At 41.6% G+C, this 23,008-nt stretch overlaps 1 protein-coding gene and 1 long non-coding RNA gene across 8 annotated transcripts in view; one reads left to right on the plus strand and one right to left on the minus strand.

The window, feature by feature from the left end:
• The window catches only part of GRIA1 (glutamate ionotropic receptor AMPA type subunit 1), a 345,686-nt gene extending 340,823 nt beyond the window's left edge, over positions 1–4,863 (plus strand). For 5 of the 7 annotated variants that reach the window (XM_072630781.1, XM_072630780.1, XM_072630782.1 and 2 more), the window contains exon 16: positions 1,911–4,863. In XM_072630781.1, coding sequence (XP_072486882.1) covers positions 1,911–2,099 — 189 coding nt within the window. In that variant the 3' untranslated portion in view covers positions 2,100–4,863. The remainder of the gene's footprint in view (positions 1–1,910) is intronic. The other 2 variants (XR_011971948.1, XM_072630787.1) reach the window with 2 other exon arrangements.
• LOC140518538 (uncharacterized) lies at positions 2,459–12,928 on the minus strand. Its single transcript, XR_011971949.1, has 3 exons — positions 12,236–12,928; positions 9,543–9,660; positions 2,459–7,989 (listed from the first exon to the last, which is right to left on the minus strand). It is a non-coding gene; the product is annotated as an uncharacterized lncRNA (long non-coding RNA).
• Positions 12,929–23,008: the final 10,080 nt, after the last annotated feature.

Genomic DNA, 23,008 nt, shown 5'->3' on the forward strand with positions numbered 1-23,008 from the left:
ATGAAATAAACCTGAAAATGTAAGTCAGAGCCAGATGCCAGTGAGCCTTGAATGTCAGGTTCTAAAGTTAATGCTTTAGACAAAATTATTGAAGGGCTTTTTTTTTAGAAAGATGACATGATCAGAACAGTATGTTCAGTCATAAAGGTTTTAGACAACATGAAAAGGCTAGGACACAAAAGACAAGAGAAACAAGTATTAGGCACTATTATAACAGGCTACACAAGGAGAGATGGGAACCAGAGCTATAGTTGTGGCAATGATAATGAAAATGCCAGGGGCAGTGAAGGCAAGGCAGATGATATAAGGGAAGATCTATGAAGGAAAATAACTAACTAAACGTGATCACAGATTTAGAGCTAGAAGGGTCTTTACAAGACATCTAGTCCAACCCCTCATTTTACAGTTGAGGAAACTGAGGCCAAGGAAATGTAAATGACTTATTCAAAGCCACGCAGGTCGTAAATGGGAGAAGTGGGATTTGAACATAGGTGCTCTAGCTCCAAACCCCACATTACTTTTCTCTGTATCATAGTGCCTCTCTAATGTCAAGCCTGGAGTGCCCATGGAATTTCCAGCTGGGGATATCCAACAGGAAGCTGGAAATATGGGACTAGGAGGTTATGGATTTTTCTTCTCTGGAAATCCCCTTTAAAAAGTTTAAGCTTTGCCCATTTCCTGCTAAATTTTGGTGATCCTTCTACTAACACCCAATGTGGTTGTCCCTTAGCCTTTGGACGTAGATATCAGGTACACAGAATGTCCCAGGGAGTATAACTTTGAGAATAGAAGGCTGGCATCATTAGTGTGGGTCTGGTAGATCATTTTTCATTAGACAAGGGATTTGGCTGAAATAAAACTCAGAGAATAGCATGTCGAAGCAAAACCCATCTGGAGCCGTGGGGTGTTCCCTGCCCTCAAAAAAAGTTCCTATTTGTTTTTCAAAAATCTTTTTTCAGTAGCTGCTAATTCCTTGAGTTTCCATTTTCATATTTCGAGGGTTGTAACATCTCAGCTATATTTATAAAGCCTTTGATTTAACTTCTCACATTCCCTCCCAACAGAGGGTGGGATTTAAATAAACCAGGCCAGGGAGAGTTGTGGGGGGAGGCAGAGCTTACTCATGTGGGTGTGGCGTTATATGGGACAAGCATGGCTGAATCACGGGTGTGCCAAAAAAGAAAACCTTCTTGTCAGCATGATTGGTAGTACGAGGATGCCCCCAGCCTACAGATACTTCTTAGTATATGTAGCACCGTAACTGGGGTGGGACAGAAGGAATTAAAAATAAGCATCCTGGCAGAATCATGGCCTTTCTTTTAAAAGGGATCCTAGAGAATACAACCATCCTCAATTCACTTAATGTTTCTTAAGCTCTCATCAGAGTAGTCCACACCTATAGAGAACCTGTCGCATCATTTGATTCACCCAGAGACTCCATAAGGCAAGTAGGGCAAGGGTTATCCTACCTATTTTACAGATGATGAAGCTGAGGGACAAAGGAGAATGATGCAGCCAAGGTTACACAGCTAGCTAGTGGAAATAAAGACTTGCCAGCTAGAAAGGCAGTGTGGCCCAGTGAATAGGGAGTGGAATACCAAGCCAGGAAGACCTGATACACAGTGGGTATGTGACCATACAGGTCATTTAAACTCTCAGTGTCCCAGGCTGCTCTCCAAAGTGATGGGTTCTAGAGAAAGTTCTGACCTGCATTGATAGATAAGAGTTTCTTCACCTGGGAGTTCTGTGAAATCACAGGTAAGTCCTTGGATTAGGGAGAACCAGGCAGAAAGAGGAAAATAATGGAAACAGGGAAGAAAGGTGGGGCCTTTTGAAACCTAATATTGACAATTTAAGCATATTGGTCATTGCCAAGGACATGGGGAAGAACCCCCTGTCCTCCTGAAAAGGGTTTCTGTTTGATCCCACAGCAATCCATCAATGAAGCCATACGGACAGCGACTCTGCCCCGGAACAGTGGGGCCGGAGGCAGTGGAGAGAACGGCCGTGTTGTCAGCCACGATTTCCCCAAATCCATGCAAGCAATTCCGTGCATGAGCCACAGCTCGGGGATGCCCTTGGGAGCCACAGGATTGTAACAGGAGATGATCACGTCCCCAGGGGAGCAGGGCTGGTCTCCCTAAGCCCCATCCCAAACCCTTCAGTGCCAAAAAATATTGAAAAGCAACCATCACCAGTCACCATGACCATAGCAGGACAATTCGACGGTCTTTCCTGAGGAACTAAGAATCCAGTTTCCTTTCTTTTTCCCCTTCCTTTTTTGCTTCTGTTATCTTTGCTGTCTGAAGGAACCCAGTATAGAGGATGGATAACTTCATTGTTCTGCAATAAGCAAAAAAGTAACTGGATTTAACAGACTCACAAACTCTGAAAATGGAATCACTAATGAGGAGATTGCACCACTTTGTTTTAACTTGGTCATTAATATGTCTGAGTATGTGCAATATTATTTTTTTCCTTACTAATCTCCATGGTTTGCAGGTTCCGTTTCCCTTCTCCTCACCCCCACCCCTCCTTGTTTCAGGCTTGATTGGAATCTGTACGACCAGTCAAAGGAAACGTCCAAGCTAACACCATGGGGAGGATTCAGAGTTGCCCTTCATTCATTCCATGGCGCCTTGGCCATCCGTTGCTTTAGCTGTGGCCCAGGGCTGGGTATAGAACTGCGTGTAGTTGGGGAGAGTGGTCAGCATTCTCCCTGAGAAGAAGGGCAGAGGTCACTAAGGCACTGACTTAGTCTGAAAATGATGCGAGGAAAAGAGAAAAAAAAGATGGGCAAGTAGCACTGTGAGATGAGGGATAATTTCAGAAGACTTCCCTTTGGGGAGCATAGGGAACGTTGACTTTGAATTTTTAAGAGCCAGTCAGTCAGACTTATGTGGGAAGTTAGGTTCTGTACAGGGCCTGGCTCAGCCCTGAAAACTGTGCATGTCTGAGTTCAAAGAATTTCTGGCCATTGAAGGGTGATGAGATCTGCCAGGAGAATCTGAGACTTGAGAGTAATGAATGAACCAGGTAGAGAGTTTAACAAAAAGTATTCTCTACCTTACCTGACAGCTGGTTGAGGTCTCCAAAACTGGGAGAATAGTTCCTTCTGTCCTGTGCCTCTAAAAGGACAGGAAGTGATGGACAGGGCATTGCAGAAGCTCATAGGCAAAAGAAAATCAGAGGAGTGTTGTGGCTAAGGGAGCCTGGAGCACTGGAGACCATGAATCCTTACTATTCTAGAACAAGGCACAGAGGGGGCATCCCATCCAGGTGTCTCAAGCCTAGCACAAGGGACGAAGTGTGAACCTTGGGTTTTAGAACCCAAGTAACTTATTTTTATTTAGATCTAAAAATAAAAAAAATTTGTTTGAACAAGTAGCCAGCCTGGCAAGCTAAGTCTTTCCTTTTTTCTCAATTTCAGAAGATGTGATGCCTGAGGGTGAATCATTTTTAAGGAAGTGGGGGAAGAGGGATTAAGAAGCTAATTAGATCTGGGGATTTTAAGACCCCAGGCCCCCAACATCCTGGGCTTGCTAGCCAGAGGAGAACTTTATGTTTGGGTTAAGTGAGCAAATCCTACCCCTAAACAGGTATACAAGGTCCAGTTTCATTTTCTTAAGGAAATAATTGAGCCTTTGAGACCATGAGTGGGTTGGAGAGAAAGTATAAGGTCTGAGAAGAAAGCCCCAGGCAGACATGTGAGTTCAGTGGGATGGAGGGTGGAGGGTCTCTTATATGAAGCTTCTCCTAGGGCCACCCAACCATTGTATCGGTGTAACTGGCTTCCAGCAACCCTACAGCCATTCTTGTTAATGCATGACTCGGTGCCGTAATGTGTCACAACTTTTAATGACAACCCCGCTCTGACCTGTTCTGTATCATCTGCTGACCTGGTATCCACATATGATGTCTTCTCCACTAAGGGTTATCATTGGCAGTTGGCAAGCTAAAGAACACCTGGTGCCTACCTGATGGCACAGCATGCATGTCCTCTTGTCTTTGGAGTCTCTCAGTGGATGCCCCCTACTATTCCAGGTTTCTTCCATACCCCTCAAGGGACCATTGTCAGCCATGAAGAGTGCCCTCTTGAGGTCAAATCCAAGCATTGTTTTTCTGTACAGTGTGTCTGGTGTGGGCATGGCACATACAAGGACACAAGATGGACTTCCAATATTCACTGCCGGGAGACTTTCCCTCCAGATTTTTCCCAGCGCACTGCCCCCACCAACACCACAGGGACCAATCAGGACAGGAAATGGAGATATGCCATTTCTGTGGAGTTGGAAATAACCATCCCCTTTCCCCACCTCCCTATCACTGCTCTTCAAAGACATTTTGCCTTTGGCCAGAGCATCCAATCACCCTCTCTCCACCCACTGAACCAGCCAGAGAGATGGTCAGACAGGGAGAGACCTCCTGGGCTAGGACCGAAGGCCTGGGAATAACCGAATCTTGTGACTCAATTGAAAAAAAAAAAAAAGGATGGGACAAAAAAAGCAAGAAAAAATGTTAACTTGTAATATGTATTTTTATTACACTTTTCTTAAAAATAGAGAAATGGGAAAACTCGTAAAGGCATTGACATTTTTCTCAGCAGGAATCTCTATTTAATAGTTGTGACTTTCATTAAATTTTGCTCTTTGGTACCTGGAGCTTTTATTTAACATTTCTATTTGTTTTAACTCTCTTGGCAGATGTGCAAAAGGATTCTTGTGTGATCAAACACTGAAATACTTTCTCTTTTCTTGTTTTTCTTTTAAATGGTCAACTTTTTAGATCACTTTTTTCTTTTCCTTTCCATCATTTGCATAAAATGGAAATATTACCGAGAATTAAATCACTGTGGATCCATGATCTATTTTTCACACTTGTCTATTCAGTTTTGTCCATTCAGTGCCAAAATTGTTGCAAATGGAGACAATGTTACCCCTAAGGCAGTATGATTGGGTTGCAACTGAATGGAATCTCCCTTGGTGACTGCCTCTCCTGCCTTACAATTAGCGGTCAAATAAATGGATTCAGGTTGAATTTCAGCTGGTCCAGTATTTACAGAGGGAAATGGGGGACTGGGGATTGGGGGCAACCTTGAAAGTACTTCCTTTGTGGGGTGTAGTCTAACACACTGATGTCACAGAACATCAACTGTCAGGGATAAAAGTGGAGTCTAAAGGAATCTTAGGAACCACCTTGAAATTAGGGTAAGACATCCAGTCCAACCTTCTGACGTTATAAAAGAGGAAACTGAGAATAAGAAACTGGCACAGAAAGTACAAATTAGAAGTAGGATTAAGGCCCTATGTCTCCTGGGCCCTTTGTTCCATACCATGAAAAAGGCATTAGGTGTTTCTGGTTTTGTTTTAATTTGGGAATCATAGACTATTAGAGCTGGAAGAAACCTATGAGAACATCTTCTCCAGACCCCTCATGAAAGATGAGGATGTGGAGGCCCATGGAGGGGAAGTAATTTGCCCACAGCTCCATGGCAAAGTAGGGACAAAGCAGGAGTTCAAACAGAGATCTCCTGACTCTTAGTCAATCAGTCCATCCACATTTGAAGAGGCAGCGTGGGGTAGTGGATAGAGAATTGGACTTGGAGTCAAGAAGATCTGGGTATAAATCCCTCTTCAAACACTTTTTAAATGTGTAACCATGAGCACCTCCCTGGGCTTCAGTTTCCTTCTTTTTAAAATGAAGGGATTGGACTCAATAACCTGTAAGGTCCCTTTCAGGTGTAAAATCTAAGATTAAGCCCCTACCATATGTGCCAGGCACTGTGCTAAGTGCTGGAGATACAAAGACAAAAAAAAATAATATTTGTTGATTGACCTACTGATTCCCCTCTTTCTTCCCTTAAGTGAAATATTGGTTTATTTCATTGTCCATTTAATAAATAAATATTCGTTAATTTTAATAAATATTCATTAAGGACCTACTATGTACCTAGGCTTCCTTTGAGGTACTATGCAGGATTCAAGAAGCATATGCCTCTTGATCCCTAAGGGTTAAATCTAGCAGCAATTCTATTTCCTCATTCATTGTATACGTGACCTGTTTCAGTTTTCCAGTCTTGGATATAAAGCTTCTCAGCTTGAATCTTCATTCCTTCTAGTCAAGTCATTTTCTTTCCTAGACAGTGAAGCTGACAGTTTTGATGTTTACCATCAATCCTTTCTTACAGGGAGACAAAACCATGGGTAGGATATTGGGACTCAGAGAGGCAGTCAGAAAACGATTCACACAGTAGGTGCTAAAAGAGTTCAGAGGAGGAGGCAATGAATCACTGTGGGCTTGGGTAGTTAGGGACGAGTTACCTGTGTGACCCAAGGCTAATCACTTCAACTGTGATCCTCAGCTCCCACATGCGTAAAGTAAAGATAATAAGATTTTCACTCCCTACCTCAGAAGGTTATGAGGAAAATATGTGGTCAGCCTAAAAGCGCTATAGAAAGGTGAGTTGCTACCAAATGGTACAATATGGAATCTGTATTCTATTCAATTGACAGTGGAGAATGAATCAAAGTTTTAAAATAGGTGAATGATAAAAATCAAAGTGATATTATGAAGTGATTAATCTGTAGTGCTATGTAAGGTAGAGTTCCAGAGGCAGGAAAGAAGGAGACCAGTTAGGAAGCTACTGAAATTGTCAAAGACAAAGCCTAAACTTTGAAGGTAGCCATTGGAATGGGAGGGAATAGCTATCTCCCCCCAAAAAAGCCAACCACAACCAGTGGGAATTTGACAAATAATCAGATGGGAAGAGGGAGACAGAGAGGAAGGACTTCAGGACGGTACTCAGGTCATCCTGAAAGAATGATGGTGCTGGTAACAGAATGAGTGATAGGGATTGGGGTAGAGGGTGATCATTTCCCTTAGGGACATATTGTGCTTAAACTTCCAGAAGAATATACAGGTGGACATCTTCAGCATCCAGTTAGAACTGTGAGTCTTCATCTTATGGAGGGAGATCAGGAAGGGTTTTGAGAGTCAGGACAAATTGAAAAATTGACTAAAGAAAAAACACCCCAACCCCATGAGCAGTTGAAGGTAGACTGGGAGTGGGAGGTGAGGGACACATGGTAGCAACCGAGTGTGGGTAGACCTGGGCACTGACAGTTCTGTTTAATCCCTATAGTACCCAGATGGCACCAGGAAGCCCATGATGCCACCTGTCCTCTCCTACACCTCCCCACTCCTCCATCTTACCCACTTCAAACATTCAGGAGACAGGGAACTGAGTAGCTAACCTATTGATCTGCCTACTTCAGGCCATTATCAGTCCAATATAATAAATGGTAGCCAGCTAGGAGCTTTTCATCCACAGGTATCAAAATAAATCTCCTTCCTATTCAGATGACTTGGAGTCCTCCAGACAGTTGAGTAAAGGACGGGTCTTTTACCACATTCCAGAATAATAGATTTAGAGTTGGAAGGAGCCTTAGTGCTCATCTAGTCCAGCCTTCTCTTTTTGTACATACAAGGAATGGGCTAAGTAATGTGCCCAGAATCACATAGGAAGTAGGGTACCAGAGCTGGATTTAAAATCAGAGTCTCTGATTCCATATCCAACTCTCTTTTCACCACAGCATGCTGCCTCTTAGGAAGTGACTGGACAGTGTTTTTTGTTTGTATAGTTGTGTTTGTTTTTAAGATGAAATCATTTCAATGAAATATTGTTTGCTGGGTCTTGATTATTGCACATATTCCATCATAATTGTAAAAAAAAATTTAGGATAAAATTATGGGATTAAAAGGGACTTTAGAGATTACTTAGTCTAACTCTCTAATTGTAAAGACACTGATTTTGCCCTGCCCTACACCCTGCCCACTTCTCACATCACACCTTGATCCCACCCCTCTCCCATCCAAAATGCACTTCTTCATTTCTCTAACCTAAATGTTCCCGTTCTTTCAACTGATACCTTTATGATGTATCTTCAAATGCCTATCACATCTGGCTGTTCCACTCTCCTCTGGATATAGCTAAGATAGAAAAGAACATAAAAATATTTACATATATATATATATATATTTCAGTCATCCAACAAACTTTTTTGAGCTCTATGTGCCAATCCATGTGCTAAATTCTAGGTGTACAAATGCAAAAAAAAAGGAAACAATTCCTACTCTCAAGAGCTTGCATTCTGATGGAGAGATCAGAAGTTTTATGTGTATAGATATATAGATATATACACAATAAATGCAAAGAAAATAAATAAAATATAAATACAAAGCAGTTAAATACAAAGAAGTCTGAGAGAAAGAGCATGAGGAGACGGCAGCAGTACAGACTTCATGTAGAAGGCAGGGGTGAGGAGGGGGTGTGTTCTAGGCACAGGGATGCTAGTATATAGCCACAGAGATAAGCAAACATCATGTAAGAAGCAGCAAAGTCAGTCTGGAAGGATCAAAGGGTCAGGAACGGAGAAGTAATATATAATTAGGCTGGGAAAAATAGGTTGGAACATGTTGTGAGAGGCTTTAAAGGCCAAACAGAGGAACTTCCATTTTATCCTAGAGGGAACAAGAAGTCACTGGAGTTTTTTGAGCAGGATTGGATGAGTGATATGGTCAGGTGTGAATTTTAGTAGGACTGAGGAGGACTGACTGGAGTGGGATGAGACTTGAATCTAATTAGGAGACCATTGCAGTAATCTAGAAGAGAAATGATGAGGCCCAAAATGGAGGTGGTGGTAAGCCAGTGGCCAGGCAGGACCAAGAACCCAGGTCTCCTTTTTACCAATCTGAGGTTTTCTGTAGTCTCCCATACTGCCTCAAGGATGGCACTAGAGTCAGACCACATCAGGCTTTCTCTCTTACACCTCCAGCTTCCTATCTTGTCTTGAACTAGTCACTTTAGGAACTATAAACTTTATAAGAACTAGTAACTTTCCATTGGCAGAGAATGATGGAAGAGAGATAAAACAAGCCTACTGGGTGAGAGAGTGATGTTATCAGACGTTCTCCTCTGCGATGGCCCTTAGCCTCTCTTGCCATCTCTCTTAAATTCCTAGATATAATAACAGGTGAGTTCCAGAGAAAGACTAGTTACAGATTCATAACATTTTAATGTAGAGTAGAATCACAGAATTTTAGAGCCAGAATGGACACTATTGATCATTTAGTCTAATCCTAACACCTTCTCTTTCATTAATTTAATCTTTCTTTTTTATTATGAATTTAACATTCATCTGCAAATATGAACATTTCAATATACGAAGAATAAAAAGAGGATTGTATGCAAAACCATGAACCTCTGTTACATGCAGCTTGTTTTTTTAAAATGTATATTAAATTTAACATGGTAATGACACCATTGCTGCTTGTGTTCCCTTCTGAACTTTTGTTTATCCTTCTTGTGGACTTTTTGCATTTTATCGATGTTCCTTTCTTCCTTTCTTTTTACACTCCACTACCACTGAGTCACCCACACCCAAACAGAAGCCCTCCATTGAAATAAATAAGTATAACAAGCGAAACATATACTGGCTACATCTGGAAATGGAGGTCCCCTTTCAGCTCCACTAGTTCATCACCTTTCTGCCAAGACATGTAGGCGGCATACTTCATTAGCAGTCTCCTGAAGTCTTCACTGCACCCATCGGAATTTTGTAGGCTTCAAAGATCTTTTTTTTTTCACTTCCCATCATTTTCCTAAATCAGAAAACAAGGTCCAAAGAAAGAAAGTCATTTTCCCAAATTCATACACCAAGTAATTGCTGTATCCCAGGCCTAGAGCCCAGCTCACTTGACCCTCTCATTCTACAGTTCTAAATGAAGAAGTTATTATCCCACCTGTGTCTGGTAATTAAGAAGTTGGCCATTAGAGCTGATGTTTTAAAAGACCTTAGGTTCATATATGTGCAATATAAGCCTTTAACTGTCTCTTAGTTTCATTAATTCAAGATTAGTGAATCACTGTTCTCTTTCTCCCTGATCTTATAGGTTGCCTTTGGAGACTTCTTTTCCTTCCTCAATTCATTTCAACAAGTGGAGGCTGATACAGGGAAGTAGAAAAACTTGGGTCTGAATCCCAGCTCTCCTACTGAGTCACCCTCCCTGAGCCTCACTATCTATTTAGTGAGAAAATTAATGAATAGGACTCTAAATTATCTCTAAGGGCTTTTCCCCCAACTCTGAATTTAGGATTCAATGTTCATTTTAACTTCATTTCATATCAATATTACCTGTAATAATAATAGCTCACATTTTCCCAGACTTTATGATTCATAAAACACTTTTAGTATGCCCTTCAAGATAGATAAGGCAAATATTTTTATAACTCCTCTAAAGAAGAATAAACTGAGGCAGAGAGAGGCTGACACTTGCTCAAGGACACCCAAGTACTATATTTCAAGAAATCTGGAGCTGTTCTCACGGAGAACAAGGGAAGAATCCCCCAAACCCGGTATTGACTGCAGCAGTAGCAAACAAACACTCTTGACAAATTCACAGAGTTGAATTTGGATGGAAGAGGGGAAAAGGAGTGGAGTGGGAACTAGTGGCCATCAAATAGTTCTTCTATTTTTAACCTCAATCAGTCATCCAAGGAGGGGAGGAAGACACTAACTGATCAAGAAAGTATTAGAACCTAGGTCTTAGAACACTGGGACCAGCACTCTTTCTACCATTCCATTGCCCCAAGAAAACAATCTCAGGATCAGAAGTGACAAAGTCCTGGGCAGTCCAAGATTGCCCCAGCCTTTCATTGCAATTTGCACTCATCCTTCCCTTTGTTGGTCCTTCCCCTGTCCACAATCTAACCCTCAGATTTAGATTACCCTGTGAAAAATGTCGAATGGAAAAGATCCAGAAGACTAGAAACTGACATTTTGAAAGGGCTGTGCAAGGCAAATTGTTTCCTCTCTCTGTGAGTGGATGAATGCTGCTGCTGCTAAGTTTTGTCTTTTTTAAGTCCCTGGGCCAATTTCCAGAGGCTTCCGACTAGCATCACCATTGGGACACACACTTATGTTATCCAACTTTTGACACAAAGCAAAGTGCCTTGGCTTAGGAAAGAAAGGACATCAATATATGGGTTGGAAGGATGACTCCTCCAAGAAGATCCAGATTCTCAAGATAGAACCAATGCAGGATCTTTGAAGGAGAGGTCCAATTTGGGGTCAGAAGACCCAGCCCAACCATTTTCTCTCTTGGAGCCTGTGGAACCAGTCCTCTCCCCTCTCTGAGCCTCAGTTTCATCATCAAAATCTCTGTTATGAGAACTAAAGGAAAAGGAAATTTAAAAACCATAGGACACTAGATAAATTTGAGTTGGGAATCTGAGTGCTCAACAGTCTTTTCATTGGTGCCAGATGGAATGCCTGCACCTCTCCTAAGCAAATTCTGCCCATCTTAATGACCCTGCCACCTTTTCTGACCAACCTAGACCTTAATGACTTCCATGTCCTCTGGGCCTCTGTTTCCCCATTTTGAGATGAGCTGGTGGGACTAAATGATCTCCAAGCTTCTTTCCAGATAACTGAAGCATTCCATTGACCTCCAGAGACCCTTGCAGCTCAGTTAATGATCCTACAATCCTTCTACTATGACTACCATTCATTTGATATTTAGTAGTGTATGGCGATTACATAGAAAAACCCTTCCCACTGGAAAGAGATCCCCTGTACTTAAAGAAACTTGAGCATTTGTTTTGGTAGAGGGGAAGGAATGAGGGAAGAGACCTGTTCCTGTGATTTCACCAATGAAGGGAGCTTGTGGTGAGGACTTTCCTCTGCCTATCCAGATGGGTGTTTTCCCTGTGATTTATAATCCTATTGAGTTGCCTTGACCATGAAAGATTAAGTGACCTCCCTAGGGTCATACGGCCAGCATGTGCCCAAGGAGGTGTTTTCAGTTCAAAATAAAAATCTTCAGACAATTACCCAGAATTCTATCTGGAGCTGTGCCTTTTAAAATGTTTTTTCCATCTAATTTACACTTAGGAAATCATCAACTCAGGGTTTAGCTCTCTTTTAACAGGTGCACTTTTGAGAGGCAACAGTGTGGTCCAGATATCACGGAGGCTCACCTGTAGACTTACAGGAGGAGTCAATGAATTCAAAACTATTTCTGTAATAATGCTATGTTTTAATTTCTATTACAGTAAATGTCATAGATATCAGTAAATATAACTCACATAAACAAAAACTGTTGGGAACAGGGGATCCTCAAATAATTTTTTGGAGTGTAAAGGCATCTAAGAACAAAACCTTTGAGAAATTCTTACCTTGTATTCAGGAAGACCTGAGTCAAAGGCCTGACACACACTGATTATGTGGCTCTTGACAAGTCCCTTAACTTCCCAGTGTCCTCCAAAACTCCTTAAGATTATAAATTATAAATAAGTCAGTTTCCACACATCAAAGTTCTCTCCACATTGAAAACACAGTTCCAGACCTCCTCCATCATCAACACCAGATAGATGGATGGATGGATGGATGGATGGATGGATGGATGGATGGATGAATGGATGGATGAATGGATGAATGGATGAGCTTTCTTCTAATGCTTTCCTAGCCAAGTGAAATAAGCTGATAGGTTGTCAAACTTCAAAGGACTTAGAGCCAAGGTTATCTAGTCCAATTATTTCATTTTGAAAAGAAGAAAACTGAAGCTCAGTGAAGGTAAAATTATTTTCCCAAGACCATAAAACTCATAAATAACAGCATTGGGATGAGAGGCTAGGTCTTCTGATGCTGCCTGGCACTATACCACACTGTACAAAACCAGTACTGTACTGGACCAATCAGGTCTTGAAACTGAGAACTAGGAGAGTATCATTGTAATTACACTGTTTGTACCCTTATTTGGTTTTTCTATAAGCCCTCCAAGACAAGGGTGAGCAAAGGCAAGGAGACAGGAAAACCCTGAGGATAGAGAAACCTAGTTTGGCTTAAAAATAGAGTACATAGTGTAGGATTGAACAAATTGCTGAACCTTTCTGGGCTTCAGTTTCCTTCTCTATATGAATAGCTGGGCTAGTCCATCTCTAAGGTTCCTTCCAGCCCAGCCTATATCTCTTGGGAGGTAGCCTAGGGGTGGTAAGAAGCTTGCTAGATTTGGAGTCAGGAGAGCTGCCTTTGAATCTTACTTCAAACATGTGCTTGTGCAAGAAACTTCACTTTGAAGAACTCTAATTTCCTCAGTACTTGGCCAGTATCTCATTTGATGCTCACAATAGTCCAGTAAGGTAAGTGCTATAACAGAGACTACACTATAAACAGAGACTACTTTTGGAGGAAGAACCTACACCAACCATCCCTCATTCTTGAACTTCATCACCATGACTCAGCTGCCTCCTCCCTCAGTCCCTGTGAATCCCTTTTCCCATTGGGGAGTTCTTTCCAGAACCTTCATTTTAGGAAAAGACTCATCCCTCATTTTCCCAACATGACCCCTCCCAAGCTGGCCTTTTTTACACTCTCTTCTCTCCATTAGACCATACATTCCTTGAAAGCAGAAATTGTTCTTTTCCTTATTTATTTTTGATTCTCCAGTGTTTAGTACAGAGCCTGGAACATACTTAATGACTGACTATACAAGTGTATTAATTGATCTATGTTCAGTAAAATTTCAATTGTGGAGTTATTTTTTTCTATACTTAACTTTAAGGAAAAAGAGGCAAATGGTTAGGAAACAAGTTGATGTTAGTGTTTTGGTCCAAAAACAAGTTCTAATAGAACAAGAAGGGACTTTAGAACATAGAAGATGAGAAAAAAAAGAAGCCTGAGAACATAGAACCCAGACAATTGGAGCAAAAATAGGCTTTAATCAATTCCTTATTTTGCATATGAGGAAGAATCAGTTTCCAAAAGAGGAAGGGATTTATCCAAGCTCACATTACAGCTTAACAGCCAAACCAAGAAAAGAAACCAAGTCTCCTTATTCCCAGCTCCACTCTCCTTCCTCTAAATACTACCCCAGAGCACAACACAAGAGCCAATCCATACTCAACACAATCTCCTATACCTTCTCCATTTTCATCTCTATCCTTGAACTGCTGTTAGTGAGAATGACCAACCTGACATCCTATAAACTCTCCAGGCAGCCAGGAAAGATTGATTCATATTCCATTGCCTTTCCTTATTAAAAAGACTGACATTTTAGAAATAAGTTCATTAATAAGAACTGACATGAAAAGAGGATTTTGGCTAATTTCCAGTTAACCAAAATATTCCCAATTCCCTCAGTCCTTGAACATTCCATTAGAGTGTAACCATAAAATATGGCTGCCTCCCAATTTATCACTTTATGTATTTATTCTTATACAGAATGCTCCACATATTTTGCTCAGCTGTGTCAAAAACACATGGAAGTGGACCTGAGAGATCATCTTCCCAACCTTTTGATCTATAGAGAAGAAAATAGAGCCTAGAGAAGGGAAGTCACATTCAACCAATAAGTAATAAAGATAAACTAAAAACTAGAATTTTGGTTTCTTACCTGGTAAATTTATATATCATGCTACCTCTCTGATTATTAGACTAGCCCTATTAAGCTTAATAATACCTACATTTTCCCCAGGTCATTGAGCCAGCCATAAGAATTAATAACCAAAATGATATAAAGGTATTTGAAATTTATTGAAAGTTTGGGGTCTAATTCAATATAGATTGGATTCATTCTAGTAGAAAGCACTGGAGTTAAGAGACCGAATTCTTGTCCCAATCTGCAATTAACTCCCTTTTCAACCTTAGGCAAGTTATTCAATCTCTCTTGGCCTCAGTTTCCTCATTTGTAAAAATGAGAGTACCTCTGAAGTTCCTTCTAGCTTCAGCACCCTCTGATTCTCATTACAAGAAAGACCCTTAAGAAAATTTCTGTACAAGAAAGGGATTTGCAATTCCCACTCATTTCTGACATTTCTGAAATGCTTTGTGGTCTTAGTTTGTATTATACCTTCCAAGAGGAGGTCTATTTGGCAAATAGGAGTAGGGCTCTGAGCCTCTAGGATCTGGGCCAGCATATGTGCAGGGCTGGGATGAGACCCAGGGACATGGAGGTGATCAAGCTCAAGCAGCCAGCCCTTTTCCCCACATCAACCCTGCCAAGCTCTGCACTGCTGGGATTCTCAGTGCTCCCAGACTATGTCTTTTGAGTGACTGCCTCCTTTATGGTCTCTGGGAAATGAGACTTGCATTGGCAAGTAGTACTGCCTATTTTCACCAACCTCTGATTTTTTGCAGTCCCCACTCCAGGCCATCCCTCTCCCTGTCAAGAAGCTTTGTTCTAACACCATTCCAAAGGTACCTTTTGTTAGCATAGTAAGGCTTCCAGGGCAGCTGGGCCATGGAGGCAAGAAAGCAGCAGCTTTCAGCTAGTAGCCTCAGGGATGACACCAGCCTCTCCTCCTGTGCTCTGGATGACCACAAGAAGCACATATATACAGAAAGAAACAGGGCATTCCCAATCAGTATCTAAGATTCGCCTTTCCCATTTTATTTGTATAAACCTTAAAGGATGCAGAGTTGGAAGGAATCTCGGAGAGACCCATATCAATTCCTTCATTTTACAGATAAACAAACTGAGGTCCAGAGAGCTTAAGTAGTTTGCCGATGGCACCACAGGTAGGAAGTAGCAGAGCCAAAATTTGTCCCAAGGTTCGTTGTCTGCTAGAGTAAGGAAAAGCAGGCAAGGTAGGGATCAGCATGCAGTTGCAAGACTCAAGGTGTTCCTGGGTCTCTCTCCCTGTGTCACTATGGATGTGTTTCCTGAGTTCCATGCATCATTCCCTTTAAAGGATCTTGTAAGACAGGCCAGAATGCTGAGGCTCAAGTTGCCTGAGGTCTGAAATACAGATAATATCAAAAGGAATTTACATTACTGTTACTACAATGAGATAGGCTCAGTGAGCTATGGAGGTAGAAAGGCAGCAGATAACAAGAGAAAGACAGACAACTTCTAAGCCAGTTTTGCTAAACTGTACCTTATACTGTACTCTGACACACAGTAGGCACTTAATGAATGATTGCTGATTGACTGATTGATTGAAAAGGTGGTAATCAAGAAAGTTAGGTAAGATCTCTTCTTGGCAAAGTTATATGATTCCAAGACTATCTGATGGACCTGCATTTTTTTCCTTTGGTGTCTGTGGTTTTGTTCTCCTGCATTCTGCTTGCTCGTGAAAAAGTTCTGTGCTCCAGAGTATGCCTTAATATGACATGGCAGCTAAGTGTGCAGTGGAGAGAGTCTATATCAGGAAGATTCTAGTTCAAATCTGACTTCAGACATTTACAAGCTATGTGACCCTGGACTAATCATTTAGCCTTCGTTTACCTCAGTTTCCTCAACTGTAAAATAGGAACAATTACAGTACCTACCCTGCAGGATTGTTGTGAGGATTGCATCGTATGAGATAATATTTGTTAAAGTGCTTAACAGTTTTTGAAACATAATAGGTACTCAATAATTGCTTATTCCCTTCCCCAAGGTCTTGGCAGGGGAAATAAACCCCACCTAGAAGGATGTGGGTGATGATATTACAAGGCAGGTGATAACTTCATCCTTGGCACAACCCTCTCAGGCCTTTTTTGCTTCAAGTATGCCTAAGACAAAGGCCAGGGGACCTTGACAATCCCTAAGTCAGTAAAAGCTACATCAACAATACATTAGAAACTATCCCTTCTTCTTTAAAGCTGGTTGAGTTCAGAGAACCTAATACTTTCCTCATAGCCAGCAAAGCCAACCACAGGAGCTCAGGTATGGGAGGAGAGGGACTTACTAAAGGTCACAAAACAAATTAGAGACAGAGCTAAGACATCAGCCCAGATCTCTACTTCTTTCTCTAAAATATGGAGGATCATAATATTTTCAAATTGCAATGCAACTCAAAGATCATCCAGTCGAGAGGTTCTTAATATTTTTGTGAGTCATGGACCCTTTTGACAGACAGATGAAGTCTATGGGGCACTTCTCAGAGTTATGCTTTTAAATACATAAAATAAAATATATAGCATTACAAAAGAAACCAATTGCATTTGAAATAAATTTATCAAAATATCTTTAAGATTCTCATGGTTAAGTTAAGAACTCCTGATCTAGTTCAACTCCTTAATTTCAAAGTTGCTGAAACTGAGGTCCAGAGAGTTCATCAGCTGACTGGTCAAAAGTCACATAGCAAGAGTTGAGAACATCCTCCTCCTAAGCAAAGAAGAACCAAGAAATTCATAGACTGATCACTTCCTTCCATTTGTCACCAAACACCTTGTACTGCTGCTTGTATATGAGATACATTTTCTTTACAAGCAAGAACCTAATGATTTAGGCCTTATCTAATTAGGAATTCTGCATTAAGCCCACTGTCTGTCGCTGCCGGCATAATTAAACTTAATGTACTTTTAATGATGCCTTCTTAACTCGTGCATTCAAATGCGATTAGAATCAAAAGCAGACTGGCCCCCATCAGCCCAGTTTGGGCCTCCTTCCTGATGAGGAGCCTGCAAAATACGAATCAGTTTGGATTGCACGGTTCACAAATGGGACTTGCAGGCAAAGGATGCTTGTCACATCTGTCAAGCTGAGTCGCTAAAACAGTGGTCCTTCCAGGGCCGAGAGGGTCCCTCTTCTCCACCTGCACTGAGGGAGAAGAGGGCACTATCAGTACATGGAGCGGCATCTGCATTGACCAGTGATAAGGCTCACGCACTGCCCGAGGCTCAACTCAAATGCTACTGCCTCAAGGAAATCTTCCCCATCTCCATGCACCCACCATGACCATCTGAAAGTGATCTTTCTTTCCTACAGCCACACACAGTCTGCTATTTTGAATTTCTACCATGTTCTAATTTATAGTGGTCCAATTACATGCTACTTATATAAAACATGAGTGAAACCTTAGACTGATGTTATTTTTTCAAGGTATATACTTTATGTTTTTTTAACCTATAAAAGGCATCTTATTTGAGGGATATAGGTTGTATTTAAGGGTTCCCTTGCTCAATCCAATGTGATAGCTTTCTACACTTTTGTCACATACCCCCATTAGACTGCAATCTCTGTAATTATTTATGGAATCATAAAATTTTAGATCTGGAAGAGACTTTCAAATATGTAGTGTTAGATCTGGGGTGCCCTCCCAAGATAATGGATTGCATTTATTTACACTGGACTTTAAGATTTTCAATGTACTTTATCCTCCACTATAATCCAAATGAGGAAATTAGAGTTCTTCAAAGTGAAGTTTCTTGCACAAGCACATGTTTGAAGTAAGATTCAAAGGCAACTCTCCTGACTGCAAATCTAGCAAGCTTCTTACCACCCCTAGGCTACCTCCCAAGAGAGATATAGGCTGGGCTGGAAGGAACCTTAGAGATGGACTAGCCCAGCTATTCATATAGAGAAGGAAACTGAAGCCCAGAAAGGTTCAGCAATTTGTTCAAGCTCACACACCAAATGGATAAGTTGTCTCCCTCAATAGAATTTAAGCTCCTTGAAGGCAGTGCCATATCATTTTTTTTCTTTGCATCAACACCTGGAACATAGTAGACACCTAATTCTTGAAGGGTGGATATGGGCAGAGTTAGAATTCAAACCCAAATCTTCCAATTCCATAAGTAACTCTTTTTCTAATAATTCTGGGGATGAGGAGGGGAACGGAAGGAAGAAAAGGAGTAAGCATTTACATAGTGCCTACAATGTGCCAGACGCTGGCCTAAGTACTTGGCCAGTATCTCATTTGATGCTCACAATAGTCCAGTGAGGTAAGTGCTATTAGTTTCTCCATTTTTTCAGATGAGGAAGCTGAGACAAAGGGAGGTGAAGTAAGTTGCTAAGGGTCCCACACCTAAAAAGAATGGAGAGAGAGAGAGAGGGAGAGAGAGAGGGAGGGAGAGAGAGAGGGAGGGAGAGAGAGAGGGGGAGGGAGAGAGGGAGGGAGGGGAGAGGAGAGGAGAGAAGAGGAGAGGAAAGGAAAGGAGAGGAGAGGAGAGGAGAGGAGAGGAGAGGAGAGGAGAGGAGAGGGAACTTCCTGAAGGAAAGGTTATTTAAGTAATCTGCAAGAATGAGTAGAATATTTGGAGATGAAGATAGAGGAGGAGTAGCACTCTAGACAGTATATCATTATTAGAGAGGGAAAGGGCTTTAGAGATCAGTTACTCCAACTTCCTCATTTCAAAGATGAAGACACTGAGGTCCAGAGGGGGCAAATGATTTGGACAAGGTCACACAGTAGCAGATCCAAGATTCAAACCTAAATCTGCTGTCTATAAATCTGATGCTTCTTCTACTATGTCATGTTGAAACAAAGCAAAGTTTGGTAAATAGTTCCATCTCTATAGAATATGATATATATGAAGGGTGTGTGAAATGAATCGGTAAAAGTAGGTTGGCGCCCAGATTTGGGGGGGGGGGGCAGGGTAGAGAAAGGATGGGACAGAATGCCAGGCTAAGGAGTTTGTACTCTATTCTGTACACAATGTGGAGAGCCATTGAAGGCTTCTGAGTAGGGGAATGATGTATTCAGAACCATGCATTTTAAAAAACTGCTCTGGCAAGGTGAGCAAAGTAAACTAGAATAGGAGAGAGAGAGACAGACAAGTAAAAGTGATAGAGGTTATACTTGAAGACACTTTTTATCTGTACCATTACCAAGAAATATTGATCAAGTATCTAGTATGTACAAGAATTTCTCCTGGGACACAGGTGATATAAAGCACGGCCTCTGCCCCATAGGATCCGTTTGCTCATTGTTTCTCCAATAGTTGTGTTGTATGAATTCAGGGTTTTTACCTGAAAGTGTCTTATTGGTTAAAAATAGGCCATAACTTTTTCCCAAACCAAGCATCTGTAAAACCTGAGCGCATCCTAGAATTGGTATTATTTTGCTACCTGTGCTTTTTTTTTAAATGTCCAAGAGTGCTCATTGTAGCCCTCACAAAATATAGCATGAGTATTTTGATCCCCATTTTACTCAGAAGGAAACTGAGGTTGAGTGAGGTGAAGTCCTTTGAAGATGAGGATCATGTCTGATCTCAAATTTGTATCTCCCTAGCTCCTAGTGCCAAAGGGGGTAGGGGGGACAATCATTTGTCAATCACCTTCTTTATGCTAGGCGCTAAGTGCTTTATAAATATTATTTAATCCTCACAACCACCTTGGTGAGTGTTGTTATTATCCTTATTTTACAATTGAGAAAAACCAAGGCAAAAACAGAGGTTAAGTGACTTCTCCAAGGTCACACAGTTAATAAGAGTCTGAGGCCACAGTTGAATTCAGATCTTCCCAACCTCAGGCCCAATCCATTATGCCATCTAGTTAACCCTAAATACATACCATTCTAATTATTCACATTTTTACATAAAGTGTATATTCAAGATGTGCAATACTGTATCTTTTTTTTTTTTTAATTTTTTTTTTTATTTAGCTTTTAACATTCATTTTCACAAAATTTTGGGTTACAAATTTTTCCCCTTTTCTCCCCTCCCCCCCCAAACGCCAAGCGTTCTAATTGCCCCTATGACCAATCTGCTCTCTCTTCTATCATCCCTCTCTGCCCTTGTCTCTGTCTTCTCTTTTGTCCTGTAGGGCCAGATAGCTTTCTATACCCTTTTACCTGTATTTCTTATTTCCTATTGGTAAGAACATTATAGTTGATCCTAACACTTTGAGTTCCAACTTCTTTAGCTCCCTCCCTCTCCACCCCTTCCCTTTGGAAGGCAAGCAATTCAATATAGGCCAAATCTGTGTAGTTTTGCAAATGACTTCCATAATAGTTGTGTTGTATAGGACTAACTATATTTCCCTCCATCCTATCCTGTCCCCCATTACTTCTATTCTCTTTTGATCCTATCCCTCCCCATGAGTGTTGACCTCAAATTGCACTCTCCTCCCCATGCCCTCCCTTCTATCATCCCCCCCCACTCTGCTTATCCCCTTATCCTCCACTTTCCTGTATTGTAAGATAGGTTTTCATACCAAGATGAGTAGGCATTTTATTCTTTCCTTTAGTGGAATGTGATGAGAGTAGACTTCATGTTTTTCTCTCACCTCCCCTCTTTATCCCTCCGCTAATGAGTCTTTTGCTTGCCTCTTTTATGAGAGATAATTTGCCCCATTCAATTCTCCCTTTCTCCTCCCAATATCTTTCTCTCTCACTGCTTGATTTCATTTTTTTTTAAGATATGATCCCATCCTCTTCAATTCACTCTGTGCACTCTGTCTCTATGTGTGTGTGCGTGTGTGCATGTGTGTGTGTGTAATCCCACAAAGTACCCAGATACTGAAATGTTTCAAGAGTTACAAATATTGTCTTTCTATGTAGGAATGTAAACAGTTCAACTTTAGTAAGTCCCTTATGACTTCTCTTTGCTGTTCACCTTTTCATGGTTCTCTTCATTCTTGTGTTTGGAAGTCAAATTTTCTTTTCAGCTCTGGTCTTTTCATCAAGAATGCTTGAAAATCCTCTATTTCATTGAAAGACCAATTTTTCCCCTGAAGTATTATACTCAGTTTTGCTGGGTAGGTGATTCTTGGTTTTAGTCCTAGTTCCTTTGACTTCTGGAATATCCTATTCCATTCCCTTCGATCCCTTAATGTAGAAGCTGCTAGATCTTGTGTTATCCTGATTGTATTTCCACAATACTTGAATTGTTTCTTTCTAGCTGCTTGCAATATTTTCTCTTTCACCTGGGAGTTCTGGAATTTGGCCACAATGTTCCTAGGAGTTTCTCTTTTTGGATCTCTTTCAGGCGGTGTTCTGTGGATTCCTTGAATATTTATTTTGCCCTCTGGTTCTAGAATCTCAGGGCAGTTTTCCTTGAAAATTTCATGAAAGATGATGTCTAGGCTCTTTTTCTGATCATGGCTTTCAGGTTGGCCCATAATTTTTAAATTGTCTCTCCTGGCTCTATTTTCCAGGTCAGTTGTTTTTCCAATGAGATATTTCACATTATCTTCCATTTTTTCATTCTTTTGGTTTTGTTCTGTGATTTCTTGGTTTCTCATAAAGTCATTAGCCTCCATCTGTTCCATTCTAATTTTGAAAGAACTATTTTCTTCAGTGAGCTTTTGAATCTCCTTTTCCATTTGGCTAATTCTGCTTTTGAAAGCATTCTTCTCCTCATTGGCTTTTTGAACCTCTTTTGCCAATTGAGTTAGGCTAGTTTTCAAGGTGTTATTTTCTTCAACATTTTTTTGGGTCTCCTTTAGCAGGGAGCTGACTTGCTGTTCATGCTTTGACTTCATGTCTCTCATTTCTCTTCCCAGCTTTTCCTCCACCTCTCTAACTTGATTTTCAAAATTCTTTTTGAGCTCTTCCATGGCCTGTGCCCATTGAGTGGGCTGGGACACAGAAGCCTTGATTTCTGTGTCTTTGCCTGATGGTAAGCATTGTTCTTCCTCATCAGAAAGGAAGGGAGGAAATGCCTGTTCACCAAGAAAGTAACCTTCTATAGTCTTATTTCTTTTCCCTTTTCTGGGCATTTTCCCAGCCAGTGACTTGACCTCTGAATATTTTCCTCACACCCACCTCACCTCCTGATCCTCCCAGCCAGTGTTTGGGGTCTGAGATTCAAATGCTGCTTCCAGCCTCAGGGCTTTGGGCGGGGGCAGGGCTGCTATTCAGTGTGAGATTAAATTCAGATGCTCAGGTGAGGGCAGGGCTGCCTCTCAGGCTCAGTTCCCTCAGGGAGTTTATGCACAGACCTTCAACAATGGATCCAGGCTCCTGCCTGCTTGGGGAGCTCTGGTCTGCCGCTGCCCCTCAGCTTCTGTCTCCCGAGGGGGCCCGAGCCATGGGGGCACCCCACTCCCCCCTCGACCCGCCAAAGGGACTCTCTCACCGACCCCCGTCACCTGTGGGTGGAGGTACTTGTGCGGCCACTGGAGATCCCGTCCCTGAAGCCCGCTCGGATCTGTTCCTCTCGGTGCCGAGGCCACGGCAGGGCTGTACTCAGCTCCCAGTCCCGGCGCCCAGTCCGCAGCACGAAGGACCTTTTACGAGAGGTTTGCAGGTCTCTCCGGAACAGAAATCTCCCTCGCTCCAATGTTCTGTGGCCTCTGGGTG

Source organism: Notamacropus eugenii, chromosome 1 (assembly GCF_028372415.1).
Source record: "Notamacropus eugenii isolate mMacEug1 chromosome 1, mMacEug1.pri_v2, whole genome shotgun sequence".
NCBI classification, from domain to species: domain Eukaryota; kingdom Metazoa; phylum Chordata; class Mammalia; order Diprotodontia; family Macropodidae; genus Notamacropus; species Notamacropus eugenii.